Source organism: Gossypium hirsutum, chromosome A12 (assembly GCF_007990345.1).
Source record: "Gossypium hirsutum isolate 1008001.06 chromosome A12, Gossypium_hirsutum_v2.1, whole genome shotgun sequence".
Lineage (NCBI taxonomy): Eukaryota > Viridiplantae > Streptophyta > Magnoliopsida > Malvales > Malvaceae > Gossypium > Gossypium hirsutum.
In genome coordinates, this window is record NC_053435.1 from 46,340,867 (window position 1) to 46,358,791 (window position 17,925).

Consider the following 17,925-nt stretch of genomic DNA (forward strand, 5'->3'; position numbering starts at 1 on the left):
GGGTAGGGCCCTCTACTTCTAATCTAGGGGTGCCACCTTGTGCTGATTGTGGGAGAAGCCATGGAGGCAAGGGTTGGAAGAGGATGGGAGCTTGTTTAGCTTATGGATCTATGGAGCATGGGATCAAGAATTGCCCTAGAATGCCATCTCAGGTGCCAGTTGCGGGCCTAGGTGGTACTCAGCCACCAAGGGGTTGTCAACTACCGCCAAGGGGTTGTGGGTAGGCTAGGGGCAATAACGGAAATGGATGTGGACGTGGAGTACCAGGCTGAAATGCAGGCCATGCTGAGGCGAGGCAGCCAGCTTTGGTTTATGATGCTCGTCACTGAGAAGACGGGGATGCCCCAGATGTGATAACGGGTATGTTCTTTATATATGAGTTACCTTACACTGCATTGACTGATATTGGATCGACACATTCATATGTTGCATGCAATATGACTGAACCTTTGGGTGATATGTTTGAAATTACTTCGAATGAGATGACTGTGATAAGTTCGTTAGGTCAGTCAGTGGGAGTGAATAAGTTGTTTAGGGAGGTACCCTTAGTAGTTCAAAGGGTTACCTTTTTAGAGGACTTGATGGAGTTGCCGTTTAGTGAGTTTGATTTAATCTTGGGTATGGACTGGCTGGTGAAATACTGAGCCACCTTGGATTGCACTGTAAAGTGAATGGTGTTAAGAACAGTGGAGGATAAGGAGGTGGTGGTGATTGGTGAATTTCGGAATTATCTATCGAACACGATTTTAGCATGAAGGGCTGAGAAATTAGTACGAAAGGGATGCGAAGCCTATTTGGCATACATTAGCGACACAAAGGTTAAGAGCCTTACTGTTGAGGAGTTGATAACAGTTAGGGAATTCCCTGATGTTTTCCCCAAGGAGCTGCTAGGGTTGCCGCCCAACCAAGAGGTAGAATTTGGAATCGAATTGTTACCTGGTACGGCTCCGGTGTCCATCGCCTCTTACCGGATGGCACCAAAGGAGTTGGTGGAACTTAAGGCACATATTCAGGAATTGTTGGATGAAGGATTAATCCGACCAAGTGTGTCTCCGTGGGGAGCACCGGTGTTATTCGTGAAGAAGAAGGGTGGGATGTTGCGAATGTACATCGACTACTAGCAGTTAAACAAGTTAACTATTAAAAACAAGTACCCTCTGCCAAGAATCGATGATTTTTTTATCAGTTTAGGGGAGCTTCCATTTTCTCGAAGATTGACTTGCGTTCAGGGTATCACCAATTGAGGGTTAAGGAGGCAGATGTTCATAAGACAGCTTTCAGAACTCGTTATGGGCACTATGAGTTCTTGTTGATGCCATTTGGGCTGATGAACATACCTCCCACTTTTATGGATCTTATGAATCTGGTTTTCCAACCCTACTTCGACCGGTTCGTGGTAGTTTTTATAGATGAAATTTTAGTGTACTCAAGGGATGAGGATGAGCATGATGCGTACTTAAAAATTGTGTTGCAGACTTTGAGGGAGAAGCAGCTGTATGCCAAATTCTATAAGTGCGAATTTTGGCTAAGGGATGTTACTTTTCTAGGACATGTGGTGTCAGCTGAGGGGATTAAGGTGGATCCCCGAAAAATTGAAGCAGTGTTAGACTAGAAAACACCCAAGTTGGTGTCGAAAATCTGAAGTTTTCTGGGCTTGGCAGGGTATTATCAATGGTTTGTTGAGGGCTTTTCAGTAATTGCTGCACCCTTAACTAAGTTGTTGAGGAAGGGGGTACTGTTTGTTTGGACGGACAAGCAGTAAGAGAGTTTTGGAAAACTTAAGAAGGTTTTAACTGACGCCCCTGTGTTGATTCAGCCAGAGCTTGGGAAAGAGTTTACGATTTATAGTGATGCATCGCATGTGGGCTTTGGATGTGTATTGATGCAAGAAAGAAAGGTGGTTGCGTATGCATCACAACAACTTAAGACTCACGAGGTGAATTAGCCAACCCATGACTTGGAGGCATTACTTATACGGGGAGAAGTGTATAATTTATTTAGACCATAAGAGTTTGAAGTACCTCATTACCCAAAAGGAGCTCAACCTTAGGCAGCATAGGTGGGTGGAATTATTGAAGGATTATGATTGTACGATTGAATACCACCCTGGCAAAGCGAATGTGGTAGCCGACGCGTTGAGTCGTAGGGTTAAGTCAGACTTGAGGGCTATGCTTGCTCGTTTAAGTTTGTTGGATAATGGTAGCTTGTTAGCTGAGATTTAAGTAAAACTGATGTGGATCGAGCAGATAAGGAGTAAGCAATTGATGGATGAGACATTGGGTACTCATCTTAGGCAAGTAGAGAATGGGGAGACATCGAACTTTGGGATAAACAATGAAGGAGTGTTGTGTTTCCGTGGGAGAATGTGTATGTAACGCCCCAATTTTTGGGTTTTTTGTGTTTTTGTGATTTTTAAAATTTTTGTGTGTCTGCTTGGTTAAAATATATATTTTAGTAGGTTAGTGGGCCTTTGGAAGGCCCAAACTTAACTTAAATCCGTGGTAGTCTTCAAAATTTTAATTTTATGAACAGGTGATGCAATTGGCGTTTGGGCTTTTAAGAGTAAAGGGGTAAAAGATGACACAAAAAGGAGTGTGGTGTAGTGGCAAGGTGGCGCCACTTAGGGGACAAGGAAGTGACGCCATAGAGGAAGCAAGGGGTCCAAGGTTCAAGTCTTGGCTCTTGCAATATATTTTGGTTTTTCTTTTCAATAAATCTGGAAGCAAGTAGGTGCGCTTTAAAGTTTAACATGTTGGATTTATGACACAAACGAGTTGATGGCCTAGTGGTGGTGGCATGAGTTGGCATGTGAGAGGACTTTGGTTCGAAACCCTTGGCACACAAAGGTTGATTATTTTGCTATGTTGTGACAGCATGAGTTGGTGTTGGTTTTAAACTCTGGTGATGGAGGGATCCCACATCAGGAAGCTAACATAACAGTAGATGGAGAGCTGGCTTTAAATAGAGCAAACCATGAGGAGAGTAGGCATACCCTTCTTGGCTGATTCCTTTCGCTTTGTGAGGTGCTCGTTTGGGTTGGGCGTCAGCTAAGAGTGTTTGGAGCGCAGATTAACTGCAGCCTCCTAACAGGATTATCGCGTGGGAGATATTGTCATCAATCGTCATCAACCAGGTGTGTAAACGACACCCTCCTTTAGACTGAATCGGTAAAAGCCGAAATACTGACACGTTGGTATTTTGTAAACTCGCGAGCGTGCGAGCGCTCGTGAGACAGTTGTTAATGAATATGGTGTATTTGGACGATTAGAGTGCAGAGTGTGCATTTTCGTGCACAACGGTATTTTTGGGCTTAATGGGCCAAAAACGGGCCAATGGGCCAACGCGCCCACTTTGGTAAAAAGACGAGGTAAGTACTTCTGATTACTTGGTAAACGTTAGAATGAGCATGAAACCGTAGCAATAGGTAATAATTATTGACATACCCTTATGCATGCAAAATTATGATTTTACCCCTAGGGTTATATTTTTTCTGAAAAGCATGATGTTCTGTTTCTGTATACGTATGTCATGACATATTATTTCTGTTGCATGGGACATGGGTTTATATTGATGGAGGAAGCGTTCTGGCAGCCTCGCTGCAATCTGGTGGCCTCGCCACATATATTTGTTTTGGTGACTTCGTCACAATATCTGGCAGACTCGCTGCAATCTGGTGGCTTCGCCACATATATATATCTGTTCTGGTGGCCTAGCCACAATATCTGTATCTGGTGACTTCGTCACAATATCTAGTAGCATCGCTGTAATTTCAATCGTTTGTAGCGGTTGGGTGGGTCGAGTAGTCTCCCCACATGGTGTAAGGCTAGTACGGGGGTGTTATGGATGGCTCTGGGTTGGGATTTCTGCATTCATGATATATTTGTTCTGTACCTGCTATGGGCCTATGGGTTTCATTCTGATTTCTATACTGGGCTAAGGCCTAGATAAGTCTAACTCTGAGGTTTGATCTGTTTTGGGCTATGGTTGGCTTATGTTACACACTGAGTTTACCGAACTCACCCTTTATTTTCATCTCTGCAGGAAATCCCCAACCATAATGGGCTTGGAGTTGTGAGGGATTCGGAGTGGCCACATCATCTTCAAAGTTGGTTTTTCTAAGTTAGTTTATTTTAATTATTTTTATATTCTGATTTAATTTTGGGTTTTAAGTTGTAATAAGGCCACTATTTACATTTCCTTTTTACGCTATTTAAGTTTTAGAGCAGAGGGTCGCTCAACCAGTAAAGGGTGGACCACAATTTCCGAGAGGACATGGGTAAGGCAGAGGTGGTAATGGAAATGGTCGAGGAAGAGGAGTGCCTGGCAGGGGTGCTGGATTTGCTGAGGCTCGTCAGTCGGCGTTGGTGTATACAGATCATCGCCGAGAGGAGGGTGATGCACCTAACGTCATAACTGGTACGTTTCTGATTTCCAGTATACCACACACTACGTTGATAGATGTTGGATCTACCCATTCATATGTTACATGTGCTATATCTGGGTCGCTGGGTGTGCGCTCAGAGGAGACCGTGAGTGGGGTATCTATACTAAGTCCTTTGGGTCACTCGGTTAGGGTAGATAAACTGTATAGAGATCTGCCTATATAAACTCAAGGAAAAGTTTTCTCTGGAGATCTGATAGAGCTACCTTTTGGAGAATTCGATCTTATTTTGGTAATGGATTGACTTGTTAAGCATAGGGCTACTCTGGATTGTGCTGCTAAGCGAATAATGTTAAAGACCACAAAGGATGAGAAGGTTTTGGTGATAGGCGAGCGTAGGTATTATTTGTCTAATGTGGTGTCGGCATTGAGAGCCGAGAAGTGGATTCGAAAGGGATGTGAGGCTTATTTGGCATTTGTAAGCCAAATGGATACTAAGGATCTGACAGTGGATAAAGTTAGAACCGTCAAGGATTTTCAAGATGTTTTTCCAGAGGAGTTTTCGGGTTTGCCCCCAAACCGAGAGGTTGAGTTTGGAATCGACTTGTTGCTTGGAATGGCACCGGTGTCCATTGCACCTTATAGGATGGCACCGAAGGAGTTGGTGGAGCTGTAAGACCAAATTCAAGAGTTATTGGATAGAGGCTTCATTAGACCAAGTGTGTCTCCGTGGGGAGCACCAGTGTTGTTCGTAAAGAAAAAAGATGGGTCAATGCGAATGTGCATCGATTACCGGCAGTTGAACAAACTGACGATTAAGAACAAATACCCACTACCGAGAATCGATGATTTTTTCGACCAACTTAGAGGAGTTTCAGTATTTTCCAAGATTGACCATGGATCTGGGTATCATCAGTTGAGGGTTAAGCAGGTAGATATTCACAAGACGGCATTCAAAACTTGGTATGGTCACTATGAGTTCTTAGTTATGCCATTTGGGTTGACGAACGCACCTGCAGCATTTATGGATCTGATGAATCGAGTGTTTCAGCGATACTTGGATCGATTCGTGGTCGTCTTTATCGATGATATTCTGGTTTATTCTGAAACTGAGGAGAAACATGATGAGCACCTTCGTATTGTGCTGCAAGTGCTGAGGGAGAAGGAGCTTTATGCGAAATTCAGTAAGTATGAGTTGAGAGAGGTAACTTTCTTGGGGCATGTTGTCTCTGCTGAAGGGATCAAGGTGGACCCTCGAAAGATTGAAGCGATTCTGGAATGGAAGCCACCTAGGTCAGTGTTGGAAATTTGAAGTTTTCTGGGTTTAGCTGGGTACTATAGAAGGTTTGTGTAGCGCCTTTGACAAATCTTATAAGGAAGGGAGTACCGTTTGTTTGGACTGAGAAACAACAGGAATCTTTTTAGAAGCTAAAGAAAGTTCTGACCGAGGCACCTGTACTGATTCAGCTGGAGTTTGGAAAAGATTTTACCATATGCAGTGATGCATCACATGTAGGGTTGGGCTGTGTGTTGATGCAGGAGGGTAAAGTGGTTGCGTATGCATCGCGACAGCTTAAACCACATGAAGTTAACTATCCTACTCATGATCTGGACTTGGCAGCGGTAATCTTTGCCCTTAAGATTTGGAGACATTACCTGTACGGAGAAAGGTGTATTATATACACAGATTATAAGAGTCTTAAGTACTTGCTGACTCAGAAGAAGCTGAACCTTAGGCAGCGGAGATGGATAGAGTTGCTTAAGGATTATGACTGTGCGATTGAGTATCACCCAGGCAAAGCTAATGTGGTGGCTGATGCCCTAAGTTGTAGAACTGTATTTGATTTGAGAGCCATGTTTTCTCGTTTGAGTCTGTATGACGATGATAATCTGTTATCAGAACTGCAAGTTAGGCCGACCTGGGTGGATGAGATTAAGGAAAAACAGTCAAGGGATGAGTCCCTGGTTTCTCGATTTCTGAAGGTTAAGAATGGGGATACTTCTGAGTTCGGACTGAACAGTGAGGGAGTTCTGTGTTACCGAGGTAGATTTTGTATTCCGAAGGACTTTGACTTGTGGCAAGCAATTCTAAAAGAAGCTCATGGAAGTCTGTGTGCTATGCATCCTTGAGGGATTAAAATATATCGCAACTTAAAGGAGTTGTATTGGTGGCCTGGATTGAAGCAAGAGGTAGCAGAAGTTGTGGGAAAATGTCTGACTTCTCAGCAAGTGAAAGCTGAACATCAATTACCTTCCAGACTTTTGCATCCACTGAAAGTACCACTTTGGAAGTGGGAGAGGGTACCATGGATTTTATGAGTGGGTTACCATTGACACCGTCGAAGAAGGACTCGATTTGGGTAATTGTGGATAGGTTGACCAAATCTGCTTATTTCATACCTGTCCGCACTGATTATTCACTTCAGAAGTTAGCCAAATTGTATATGGCAAAAATAGTGCGACTTCACGGAGTGCCAGTGTCGATTATTTCTGATCGAGATCCTAGATTCATATCTTAGTTTTGGCAAAAGTTGTATGAGGCATTGGGTACGCGGTTGAACTTTAGTACAGCCTTTCATCCTCAGACTGATGGTCAGTCGGAAAGTGTTATTCAAATTCTGGAAGACATGTTTAGGGATGTGTTATCGACTTTCAAGGTAGTTGAGAGGATTACTTACCATTGGCAGAGTTTGCATACAACAACAGTTACCAGGCAAGTATTCAAATGGCTCATTGTGAGGCACTGTATGGGCGAAGATGTCGAACACCTAGTTGTTGGACCGAGTTGGGTGAACGACAGGTTCTTGGACCTGAGTTGGTGGCAGATACTGAGGATAAGGTCAAGTTGATTAAAGACTGGTTGAAGGAAGCATCTGATAGACAGAAGTCATATGCAGATTTGAAGCGCAAGGAAATTGAGTACTCTGTGGGTGATATGGTCTTCTTGAAGGTTTCACCTTGGAAGAAAATATTAAGGGTTTGGGAGGAAAGGCAAGTTACGTCCGCGATTCATTGGGCCTTATCGAATTCTTAAGCAAGAGGGTCCAGTGGCTTATCAGTTGGAGCTATCTCTAGAGTTGAATAGGATTCATGATGTCTTTCACGTCTCCATGTTAAGGCGGTATCGTTCTGACCCTACTCATGTTGTGCCGGTTGCAGAGATCGAGGTCCAAACAGACTTGACTTTTGAGGAAGAGCCTGTTTAGATTTTGGATCAAGATGTTACCATTTTGAGGAGGAAATCAGTTCTGCTAGTAAAGGTGCTGTGGCGTAATCATGGCAGAGAGGAATCTACTTGGGATCCAGAAGTGGCGATGCGTCAACAATATCCTCATCTGTTTGATTCAGGTAAAATTTCGAGGACGAAATTTCTTTAAGAAGGGTAGAGTTGTAACGCCCCAATTTTTGGGTTTTCAGTGTTTTTGTGATTTTTAAAATTTTTGTGTGTTCTGCTTGGTTAAAATATATATTTTAGTAGGTTAGTGGGCCTTTGGGAGGCCCAAAATTAAGTTAAATCTGTGGCAGTCTTCGGAATTTTAATTTTATGAACAGGTGATGCAATTGGCGTTTGGGCTTTTAAGAGTAAAGGGGTAAATGATGACACAAAAAGGAGTGTGGTGCAGTGGCAAGGTGGCGCCACTTAAGGGACAAAGAAGTGACGCTATAGAGGAAGCAAGGGGTCCAAGGTTCAAGTCTTGGCTCTTGCAATATATTTTGGTTTTTCTTTTCAGTAAATCTGGAAGCAAGTAGGTGCGCTTTAAAGTTTAATGTGTTGGATTTATGACACAAATGAGTTGATGGCCTAGTGGTGGTGGCGTGAGTTGGCATGTGAGAGGACTTTGGTTCGAATCCCTTGGCACGCAAAGGTTGATTATTTTGCTATGTTGGGACGGCAAGAGTTGGTGTTAGTTTTAAAATCTGGTGATGGAGGGATCCCACATCGGGAAGCTAACATAAGAGTAGATGGAGAGCTGGCTTTAAATAGAGGAAACAATGAGGAGAGAAGCCATACCCTTCTTTGCTGATCCCTTTCGCTTTGTGAGGAGCTCGTTTGGGTTGCGCTTCAGCTAAGAGTGTTTGGAGCGTGGATTAACTGCAGTCTCCTAACAGGATTATCGCGTGGGAGATATCGTCATCAATCGTCATCAACTAGGTGTGTAAACGACACCCTCCTTTAGACTGAATTAGTAAAAGCCAAAATGCCGAAACGTTGGTATTTTGTGAACTCGCGAGCGTGCGAGCGCTCGTGAGACAATTGTTAATGAATATGGTGCATTTGGACTATTAGAGTGCAGAGTGTGCATTTTCGTGCACAACGGTATTTTTGGGCTTAATTGGCCGAAAACGGGCCAATGGGCCAACGGGCCCACTTTGGTAAAAAGACGAGGTAAGTACTTCTGATTACTTGGTAAATGTTAGAATGAGCATGAAACCTTAGCAATAGGTAATAATTATTGAAATACCCTTATGCATGCAAAATTACAATTTTATCCCTAGGGTTATATTTTTTCTGAAAAGCATGATGTTCTGTTTCTGTATACGTATGCTATGACATATTATTTCTGTTGCATGGGACATGGGTTTATATTGATGGAGGAAGCGTTCTGGCAGCCTCGCTGCAATCTGGTGGCCTTGCCACATATATCTTTTCTGGTGACTTCGTGACAATATTTGGCAGCCTCGCTGCAATCTGGTGGCTTTGCCACATATATATATATGTTCTGGTGGCCTAGCCACAATATCTGTATCTAGTGACTTCGTCACAATATCTGCCAGCCTCGCTTCAATTTTTGTGGTGTGTAGCAGTTGGGTGGGCTAAGTAGTCTCCCCACATGGTGTAAGGCTGGTACGGGGGTGTTATGGATGGCTCTGGGTTGGGATTTCTGCATTCATGATATATTTGTTCTGTACCTGCTATGGGCCTATGGGTTTCATTCTGATTTCTGTACTGGGCCAAGGCCTAGATAAGTCTGACTCTGAGGTTTGATCTGTTTTGGGCTGTGGTTGGGTTATGTTACACACTGAGTTTACCGAACTCACCCTTTATTTTCATCTCTTTAGGAAATCTCCAACCATAGTGGGCTTGGAGCTGTGAGGGATTCGGAGTGGCCACACCATCTGCAAAGTTGATTTTTCTAAGTTAGTTTATATTTATTATTTTTATATTCTGATTTTATTTTGTGTTTTAAGTTGTAATAAGGCCGCTATCTAATTTTTTTTTCCGCTATGGTTTTATTTTCTGATTATATTTATACTATGACGAAACTGCTAGTGTTAGACTGCGCGGGTTTTCAAAAATTAATGAATGTTTTCCAAGACTTAATAAGCACAACAAATGGATAGCCTAAGGATTGATAAACCATCTTTTCATTCAACCCCTGTTTTTACAAAGACCACCCTAATCACTTAAACCAACGAATGCATACTAAGTGGTATCAGAGCTGAGTTGCAACAACTCGGCTGTAGAACAGGTCTAAAAATGGGAGTTTGTAAAGAAACACTAAATAAAGGTTCTCAAAAACTATTTTTTTTGGAACTTGATTATAAATTGTTTTCGAGGATGTTTCCAATATTTTCTCTTTACAAATAGATGATTTTAAAGATTAAAATAGGTTTTCTAAAATTAGGTATTTTAGAAGGTGGCACACCGAATCTCTGGCCCAAGTCTGTAAGTTTTCTGAGCTTTTCTGATTATTTCTGAAATATCTATTATATGCTTGTACAAAACCTTGTCATGGTACTTTAGTTAGGGTAACACTGAAACTATAGAAACTTTGAAAAGTAGACTGAGACTGTAGCTAGGCTACCGCAAAAGGAAAGAAACTCAAACTCTGAATTACTGTTATTCATAAGACATCTGTAATAAACACTGAAATATTAAACTGATTCATAAAATTCTTAACCAGATAATACAAAATGAGTACACGAGCAGCTCGTGGAAGAGGCCGTGGATGTGGCCGAGGTAATGCTCAGGCTGAATCTTCGTCTTCAAGATATGTGCCGGTAGTAAATGCACGGTACCACCGGCAACGAAGGTAGAGTCTCATGATCGAGGTGACGGGGACGATGCTCTGTCCCAGGCAATGCTCCGAGTTTTGGAAAGGGTTACTGGGGCAAGTGCGAGAAATGAAATTCAGGGGTCTATTTCTGAGCGGCTCCGGGCCCATGGAGCAGAGATATTTAGGGGCGTATCTGATGTAGCTCCGAATGTGGCTGAGTATTGGTTAGAAGCCACAGAGTGGATTATGGATGATTTGGACTGCTCTATGGGGTAGAAGCTGAAGGGAGCCATATCGTTACTCAAGGATGAGGCTTATCAGTGGTGGCTCATGGTGAGAGATGAAACTCCTGCTAACAATGTGACTTGGGAGCTGTTTAAGACAACCTTCAAAGGAAAGTATGTTGGGGCTAGTTACGTGGACGCTCGCCGGAAAGAATTTCTGAACTTGGTCCAAGGGAGTAAGTCAGTGGCTGAGTATGGGTCTAAGTTTCTGAGACTGTGTAACAGCTCAAACCCGGCCCAGACGTTATGGCCAGATCTGACGTGTCACATGGACTTACGACTTAGTATGCATTCGCTGGTTTAAGTGATTGGGGTGGTCTTTGTAAAAACAGCGGTTGAATGAAAAGCCAGTTTATCAATCTTTAGGCTATCCTTTTGTTGTGCTTGTTGAGTCTTGAAAACGTTCATTAATGTTGAAAACCCGCGTAGCCTAACATTAGCAGTTTCGACATAGTATAAATATAATTAGAAAATAAAACCATAGCGGAAAAAAGAAATTTAAATAGCGTCCTTATTACAACTTAAAACCCAAAATTAAATCAGAATATAAAAATAATAAAAATAAACTAACTTAGAAAAACCAACTTTGCAGATGATGTGGCCACTCTGAATCCCTCACAGCTCCAAGCGCACTAGGGTTGGGGATTTCTTGCAGAGATGAAAATAAAGGGTGAGTTCGGTAAACTCAGTGTGTAACATAACCCAACCATAGCCCAAAACAGATCAAACCTCAGAGTCAGACTTATCTGGGCCTTAGCCTAGTACAGAAATCAGAATGAAACCCATATGCCCATAGCAGATACAGAACAAATATATCATGAATGCAGAAATCCCAACCCAGAGCCTTCCATAACACCCCCGTACCAGCCTTACACCATGTGGGGAGACTACTCGACCCACCCAACCGCTACATACCACAGAATTTGCAGCAAGGCTGCCAAATATTGTGACGAAGTCACCAGATACAGATATTGTGGCTAGGCCACCAGAACAAATATATATATATGTGGCGAAGCCACCAGATTACAACGAGGCTGCCAGATATTGTGACGAAGTCACCAGAACAGTTATATGTGGCGAGGCCACCAGATTGCAGCGAGGCTGCCAGAACGCTTCCCACATCAATATAAACCCATGTCCCATGCAACAGAAATATACGTCATGGCATACGTATACAGAAACAGAACATCATGCTTTTTAGAAAAAATAACCCTAGGGGTAAAATCGTAATTTTGCATGCATAAGGGTATTTCAGTAATTATTACCTATTGCTAAGATTTCATGCTCATTCTAATGTTTACCGAGTAATTAGAATACTTACCTCATCTTTTTACCAAAGTGGGCCCGTTGGCCCATTGGCCCATTTTCGGCCCATCAAGCCCAAAAATACCGTTGTGCACAAAAATGCACACTCTGCACTCTAATCATCCAAATGCACCATATTCATTAACAACTGTCTCACGAGTGCTCGCACGCTCGCGAGTTCACAAAATACCAACATTTCGGTATTTCAGATTTTACCGATTCAGTCTAAAGGAGGGTGTCGTTTACATACCTGGTTGATGACGATTGCTGATGATATCTCCCACGCGATAATCCTACAATTGACCACTAACACATTAGACTTACTAATTAATGATAACTAACATAAATCCACGTCAACTAACCCAATCACCACACAAGTTAGTCATTTACGCACGAGGGGCAAAATAGTCATTTAACACCCTAGGGGCAAAATGGTAATTTTACCCCACAAGGGTATCTCGGTAATTCTACCCTACAGGGGTATTTATATATTTCTACCCTACAAGGGTATTTCGGCAATTCTATCCTACAGAGGTATTTCGGTAATTCTACCCTACAAGGGTATTTCAATAATTCTACCCTAGAGGGGTATTTCGGTAATTCTACAACTTATCCACTTGGGCCTACGGACCCATTGGGACCACATGGCCCATTTCAGCTCATCGCGGCCTGAAATAGCCGTCCTACTACTAGAGTAATGAGAAATACATACTTGTTAAAAGACTGCAGTTAATCTGCGCTCCAAACACTCTTAGCTGACGCCCAACCCAAACGAGCACGTCACAAAGCGAAAGGGATCAGCCAAGAAGGGTATGCCTACTCTCCTCATGGTTTGCTCTGTTTAAAGCCAGCTCTCCATCTACTCTTATGTTAGCTTCCCGATGTGGGATCCCTCCATCACCAGAGTTTAAAATCAACACCAACTCTTGCCGTCCCAACATAGCAAAATAATCAACCTTTGCGTGCCAAGGGATTCGAACCAAAGTCCTCTCACATGCCAACTCACGCCACCACCACTAGGCCATCAACTCATTTGTGTCATAAATCCAACACATTAAACTTTAAAGCGCACCTACTTGCTTCGAGATTTATTGAAAAGAAAAACCAAAATATATTGCAAGAGATAAGACTTGAACCTTGGACCCCTTGCTTTCTCTATGGCGTCACTTCCTTGTCCCCTAAGTGGAGCCACCTTGCCACTACACCACACTCCTTTTTGTGTCATCTTTTACCCCTTTACTCTTAAAAGCCCAAACTCCAATTGCATCACCTGTTCATAAAATTAAAATTCCGAAGACTACCACAGATTTAACTTAAGTTTGGCCTTCCAAAGGCCCACTAACCTACTAAAAAATATATTTTAACCAACCAGAACACACACAAATTCTAAAAATCACAGAAACACAGAAAACCCAAAAATTGGGGCGCTATAGACTGAGCCGGTATGCTTCGGGGATTGTCGCTACAGAGTATGAGTGTAGCGTACGCTTCGAGGATGGTCTAAGAGATGAACTTAGGGTGCTGATTGCTCCGTAGAGGGAGCGTAACTTCGCTACTTTAGTGGAGAAAGCTAAGATAGCTGAGGAAGTGAAGCATACAGAAAGACAGAATCGTGAGAAAGATTGGAACCATTTTAGGAGAGATTCAGGACTTTCAGGTGGTATGAATAGGAATTAAGAGAGCAAGGGTAATGGAGCCAGTTCGAGCAGTATCGATGAATGTTGTTAGACCACAGGGTTGTAGGAATTGTGGGAAGATGCATATGGGTGAGTGTCGGAAACATTCTGGTGCTTGTTTCTGATGCAGATCTGTGGGGCATATGGTTAAGGATTGTCCCCAGGAACTAGATCAGGTTTAAGTTTTAGAGCAGAGGGTCGCTCAACCAGTGAGGGGTAGACCACAGGTTTCCAAGAGGACGTGAGAAAGGCAGAAGTGGTAATAGAAACAGTCGAGGAAGAGGAGCGCCTGGCAGGGGTGCTGGATTTGCTGAGCCTCGTCAGCCGGTGTTGGTATATGCAGCTTGTCGCCGAGAGAAGGGTGATGCACCTGACGTCATAACTGGTACATTTCTGATTTCCAGTATGGCATACACTGCGTTGATAGATGTTGGATCTACCCATTCATATGTTGCATGTGCTATATCTGGGTCGCTGGGTGTGTGCTCTGAGGAGATCGTGAGTGGGGTATTTGTACTAAGTCCTTTGGGTCACTCGGTTACGGTAGATAAACTGTTTAGAGATGTGCCTATAGAAACTCAAGGAAAAGTTTTCTCTAGAGATCTGATGGAGCTATCTTTCAGAGAATTCGATCTCATTTTGGGAATGGATTGGCTTGTTAAGCATAGGGCTACTTTGGATTGTGCTGCTAAGCGAATAATGTTAAAGACCACAAAAGATGAGGAGGTTTTGGTGATAGGCGAGCGTAGGGATTATCTGTCTAATGTGGTGTCGGCATTGAGAGCTGAGAAGTGGATTCGAAAGGGATGTGAGGCTTATTTGGCATTTGTAAGCCAATCAGAAACTGAGGATCTGACAGTGGATAAAGTTAGAACCGTCAAGGATTTTCAAGATGTTTTTCCAGAAGAGCTTCTAGATTTGCCCCTGAACCGAGAGGTTGAGTTTGGAATCGACTTGTTGCCTGGAATGGCACCGATGTCCATTGCACCTTATAAGATGGCACCGAAGGAGTTGGTGGAGCTGAAAGCCCAAATTCAAGAGTTAGTGGATAGAGGCTTCATTAGACCAAGTGTGTCTCCGTGGGGAGCACCAGTGTTGTTCGTAAAGAAGAAAGATGGGTCAATGCGGATGTGCATCGATTATCGGCAGTTGAACAAATTGACGATTAAGAACAAGTACCCACTGCTGAGAATCGATGTTTTATTCAATCAACTTAGAGGACCTTCAGTATTTTCCAAGATTGACCTTCGATCTGGGTATCATTAGTTGAGGGTTAAGGAGGTAGATATTCACAAGACGACATTCAGAACTTGGTATGGTCACTATGAGTTCTTAGTTATGCCATTTGGGTTGACGAACGCACCTGCAGCATTTATGGATCTGATGAATCGAGTGTTCCAGCGATACTTGGATCGGTTCGTGGTCGTCTTTATCGACGATATTTTGGTTTATTCTGAAACTGAGGAGAAACATGATGAGCACCTTCGTATTGTGCTAGAAGTGCTGAGGGAGAAGGAGCTTTATTCGAAGTTCAGTAAGTATGAGTTGAGAGAGGTAACTTTCTTGGGGCATGTTGTCTCTGCTGAAGGGATCAAGGTGGACCCTCGAAAGATTGAAGCGATTCTAGAATTGAAGCCACTGAGGTCAGTGTTGGAAATTTGAAGTTTTCTGGGTTTAGCTGGGTACTATAGAAGCTTTGTGGAAGGATTTTCTGTGATGACAACTCCTTTGACAAAGCTTATAAGGAAGGGAGTACCGTTTGTTTGGACTAAGAAACAACAGGAATCTTTTGAGAAGCTGAAGAAAGTTCTGATCGAGGCACCTGAACTGATTCAGCCGGAGTCTGGAAAAGATTTTACTGTATGCAGTGATGCATCACATGTAGGGTTGGGCTATGTGTTGATGCAAGAGGGTAAAGTGGTTGCTTATGCATCGCGACAGCTTAAACCATATAAAGTTAACTATCCTACTCATGATCTGGAGTTGGCAGCGGTAATCTTTGCGCTTAACATTTGGACACATTACCTATACGGAGAAAGGTGTATTATATACACAGATCATAAGAGTCTTAAGTACTTGCTGTGTAACACCCCAAACCCGAGACCGTCGCCGGAGTCGAGCACGAGGTGTTAACAGACTTCAAACCACTTATTAGAAATTTCCCAGACAAGCTGCCAATCTGCGTATGAGTCGCATTAAAAATCATATCTTGAGTTCTAAAACTCAAAATCCAGTTCTGTAAATTTTCCCTGGAACTAGACTCAAATATCTATATGGTAGAATTTTTGTAAAATTTTTGGCTGGGCCAATTGGTACAGTTTATTGGTTAAAGTCGTCCCTGTTCCTGGGTTCGACTACTCTGACCCTTGTACATTACGACTTAGATATCTCCCTTTACAAAGCTCCAATACTTATGCCGTTGGTTTCTAATGAAACTAGACTCAAAAGAGAATCTATAAATATAAATCATGACTTCTAATTGTCTCTGATTAATTTAGGGTGAATTTCTAAAGTCGGGACAGGGGATCCAGAAATCGCTCTGGCCCTGTTTCACAAGAGTTTAATTATCTCCTAACATACAGCTCATATAGTCGTTTCGTTTCTTCTATATGAAAATAGACTCATCGACCTTCGATTACATAATTTATTCATTAATTAATTCCATACCTACTATTTTTGGTGATTTTTCAATCTCACGTCACTGCTGCTGCCAGCATCTGTTACTAAAGCAACTATGCCTATTTCGTGATTTCTCCTTGATCTAACTAGTAATTCATCATACATATCACAAATTATGATCATGACTAGCCATGCCAAAGGCTAATCATTGTCAAACATCTCCCTACTACACTATTGCCATATCATGAATTTAACACCAAAAATAATCAACCATGACATATGGCATAAAAATCGAATTACCAAGACTTGCGACCTAACATTATAGAACCAAATCCAACCGAACATTTATGCCATTTTCGCATGGCTAAAAGTTTACATACCAAATTTCAACAAAACATATTAGCCTATACATGCCGAAATGTTCTCCTAGACCGACTAAAAAGAGGATACCAAAAGTTGCTAGCTGGTGTGATGACTTCGATGACAGTCCCGAGCACGCAAAAAGACGAGTCCAAGAAACCTAAAGTAGGTGACAAGCAAACACTAAGTGAGTATATAACTCAGTAAGTCATAAGCATTACATTGCCGTTCAGTAATAATATATCATAAGAGAAAATAAATAATGCGGGATTAAAATCCTCCATCCATACCCAAACTGTGCTATGACTCCTTAGGCATTTCGGCTCGATCTCATACCAAGCCCTACTTTGACAATTCATACATTACACCATATGACATTGGATGCATTTATCTTCAAGTATAATCACCACATAGGTTCAAGACTTACCAAGCTCAATCCCAAATATAAATAAAATGTCTATTCCTCATGAGCTCAAGGTGTTTACTCGTACCGCTGTGAATGATTGACTCGATAAGGCCGCACACTTAGAGCATGTATATTTATTAGAGAATGTATAATAAGACCGCACACTTAGTGCTTAATAGTCGAACTCGCACACTTAGTGCTATATAATCAACTCACACACTTAGTGCTATACAATTTGAACCGCACACTTAGTGCCATCTCATGATCATAAATGTTTACACCCGCACACTTAAAAAAATAATTACCTTTTTTTTTATTATTTTAATATATTATATATTATATTACATCAACAAACAAAAAAATACAAAAACTAATACATTGTGTAACGTCAACTATCGAGATCTCGCCGCTTGACTCCTAATCCTTGAGCTTAATCAATAAATCAACTAGTTTAACCACCTTGCTAAATATTTATAATCCAATTACACATGCATATGTTTGTTAGTATATTCGGCAACCATCCTCACTAATTGCCCATTTAGTCGATTATACACATAATCAAAGGTAACCTCACGAATGGGCATACTTATGTATATATATACACTTCCGAATGGGCATCACAATTAGATTTAACACCACCTTCATACTCAATTAGATGGCCGAATGTATGTACAATGTCAACTATAACATCATTTAAACAACTAATTTCATCTCATGAACACTTGATCGAATTTTCCTAATCTAGCATATTTCACATCTATTTGTAACATCATGTAAATCCAATTAACTACATTTCTTAAGTTCCATATCTTAATGCCCATTAAGCCATTCTCATAGTCTAAATCTAAAATTGGCACATCCACCTTCAACCATGTTAGCCGAATACTCATTCTCA

At 42.0% G+C, this 17,925-nt stretch overlaps 1 protein-coding gene across 1 annotated transcript in view; it reads left to right on the forward strand.

Moving 5' to 3' along the window:
• The first annotated feature begins 243 nt into the window (after positions 1-243).
• Positions 244-17,925, forward strand: part of LOC121211385 (uncharacterized) — a 27,299-nt gene continuing 9,617 nt past the window's right edge. Inside the window, exons 1-2 of the mRNA XM_041084144.1 lie at positions 244-350; positions 758-911. Of these exons, the coding sequence (XP_040940078.1) occupies positions 244-350; positions 758-911 (261 nt within the window). The remainder of the gene's footprint in view (positions 351-757; positions 912-17,925) is intronic.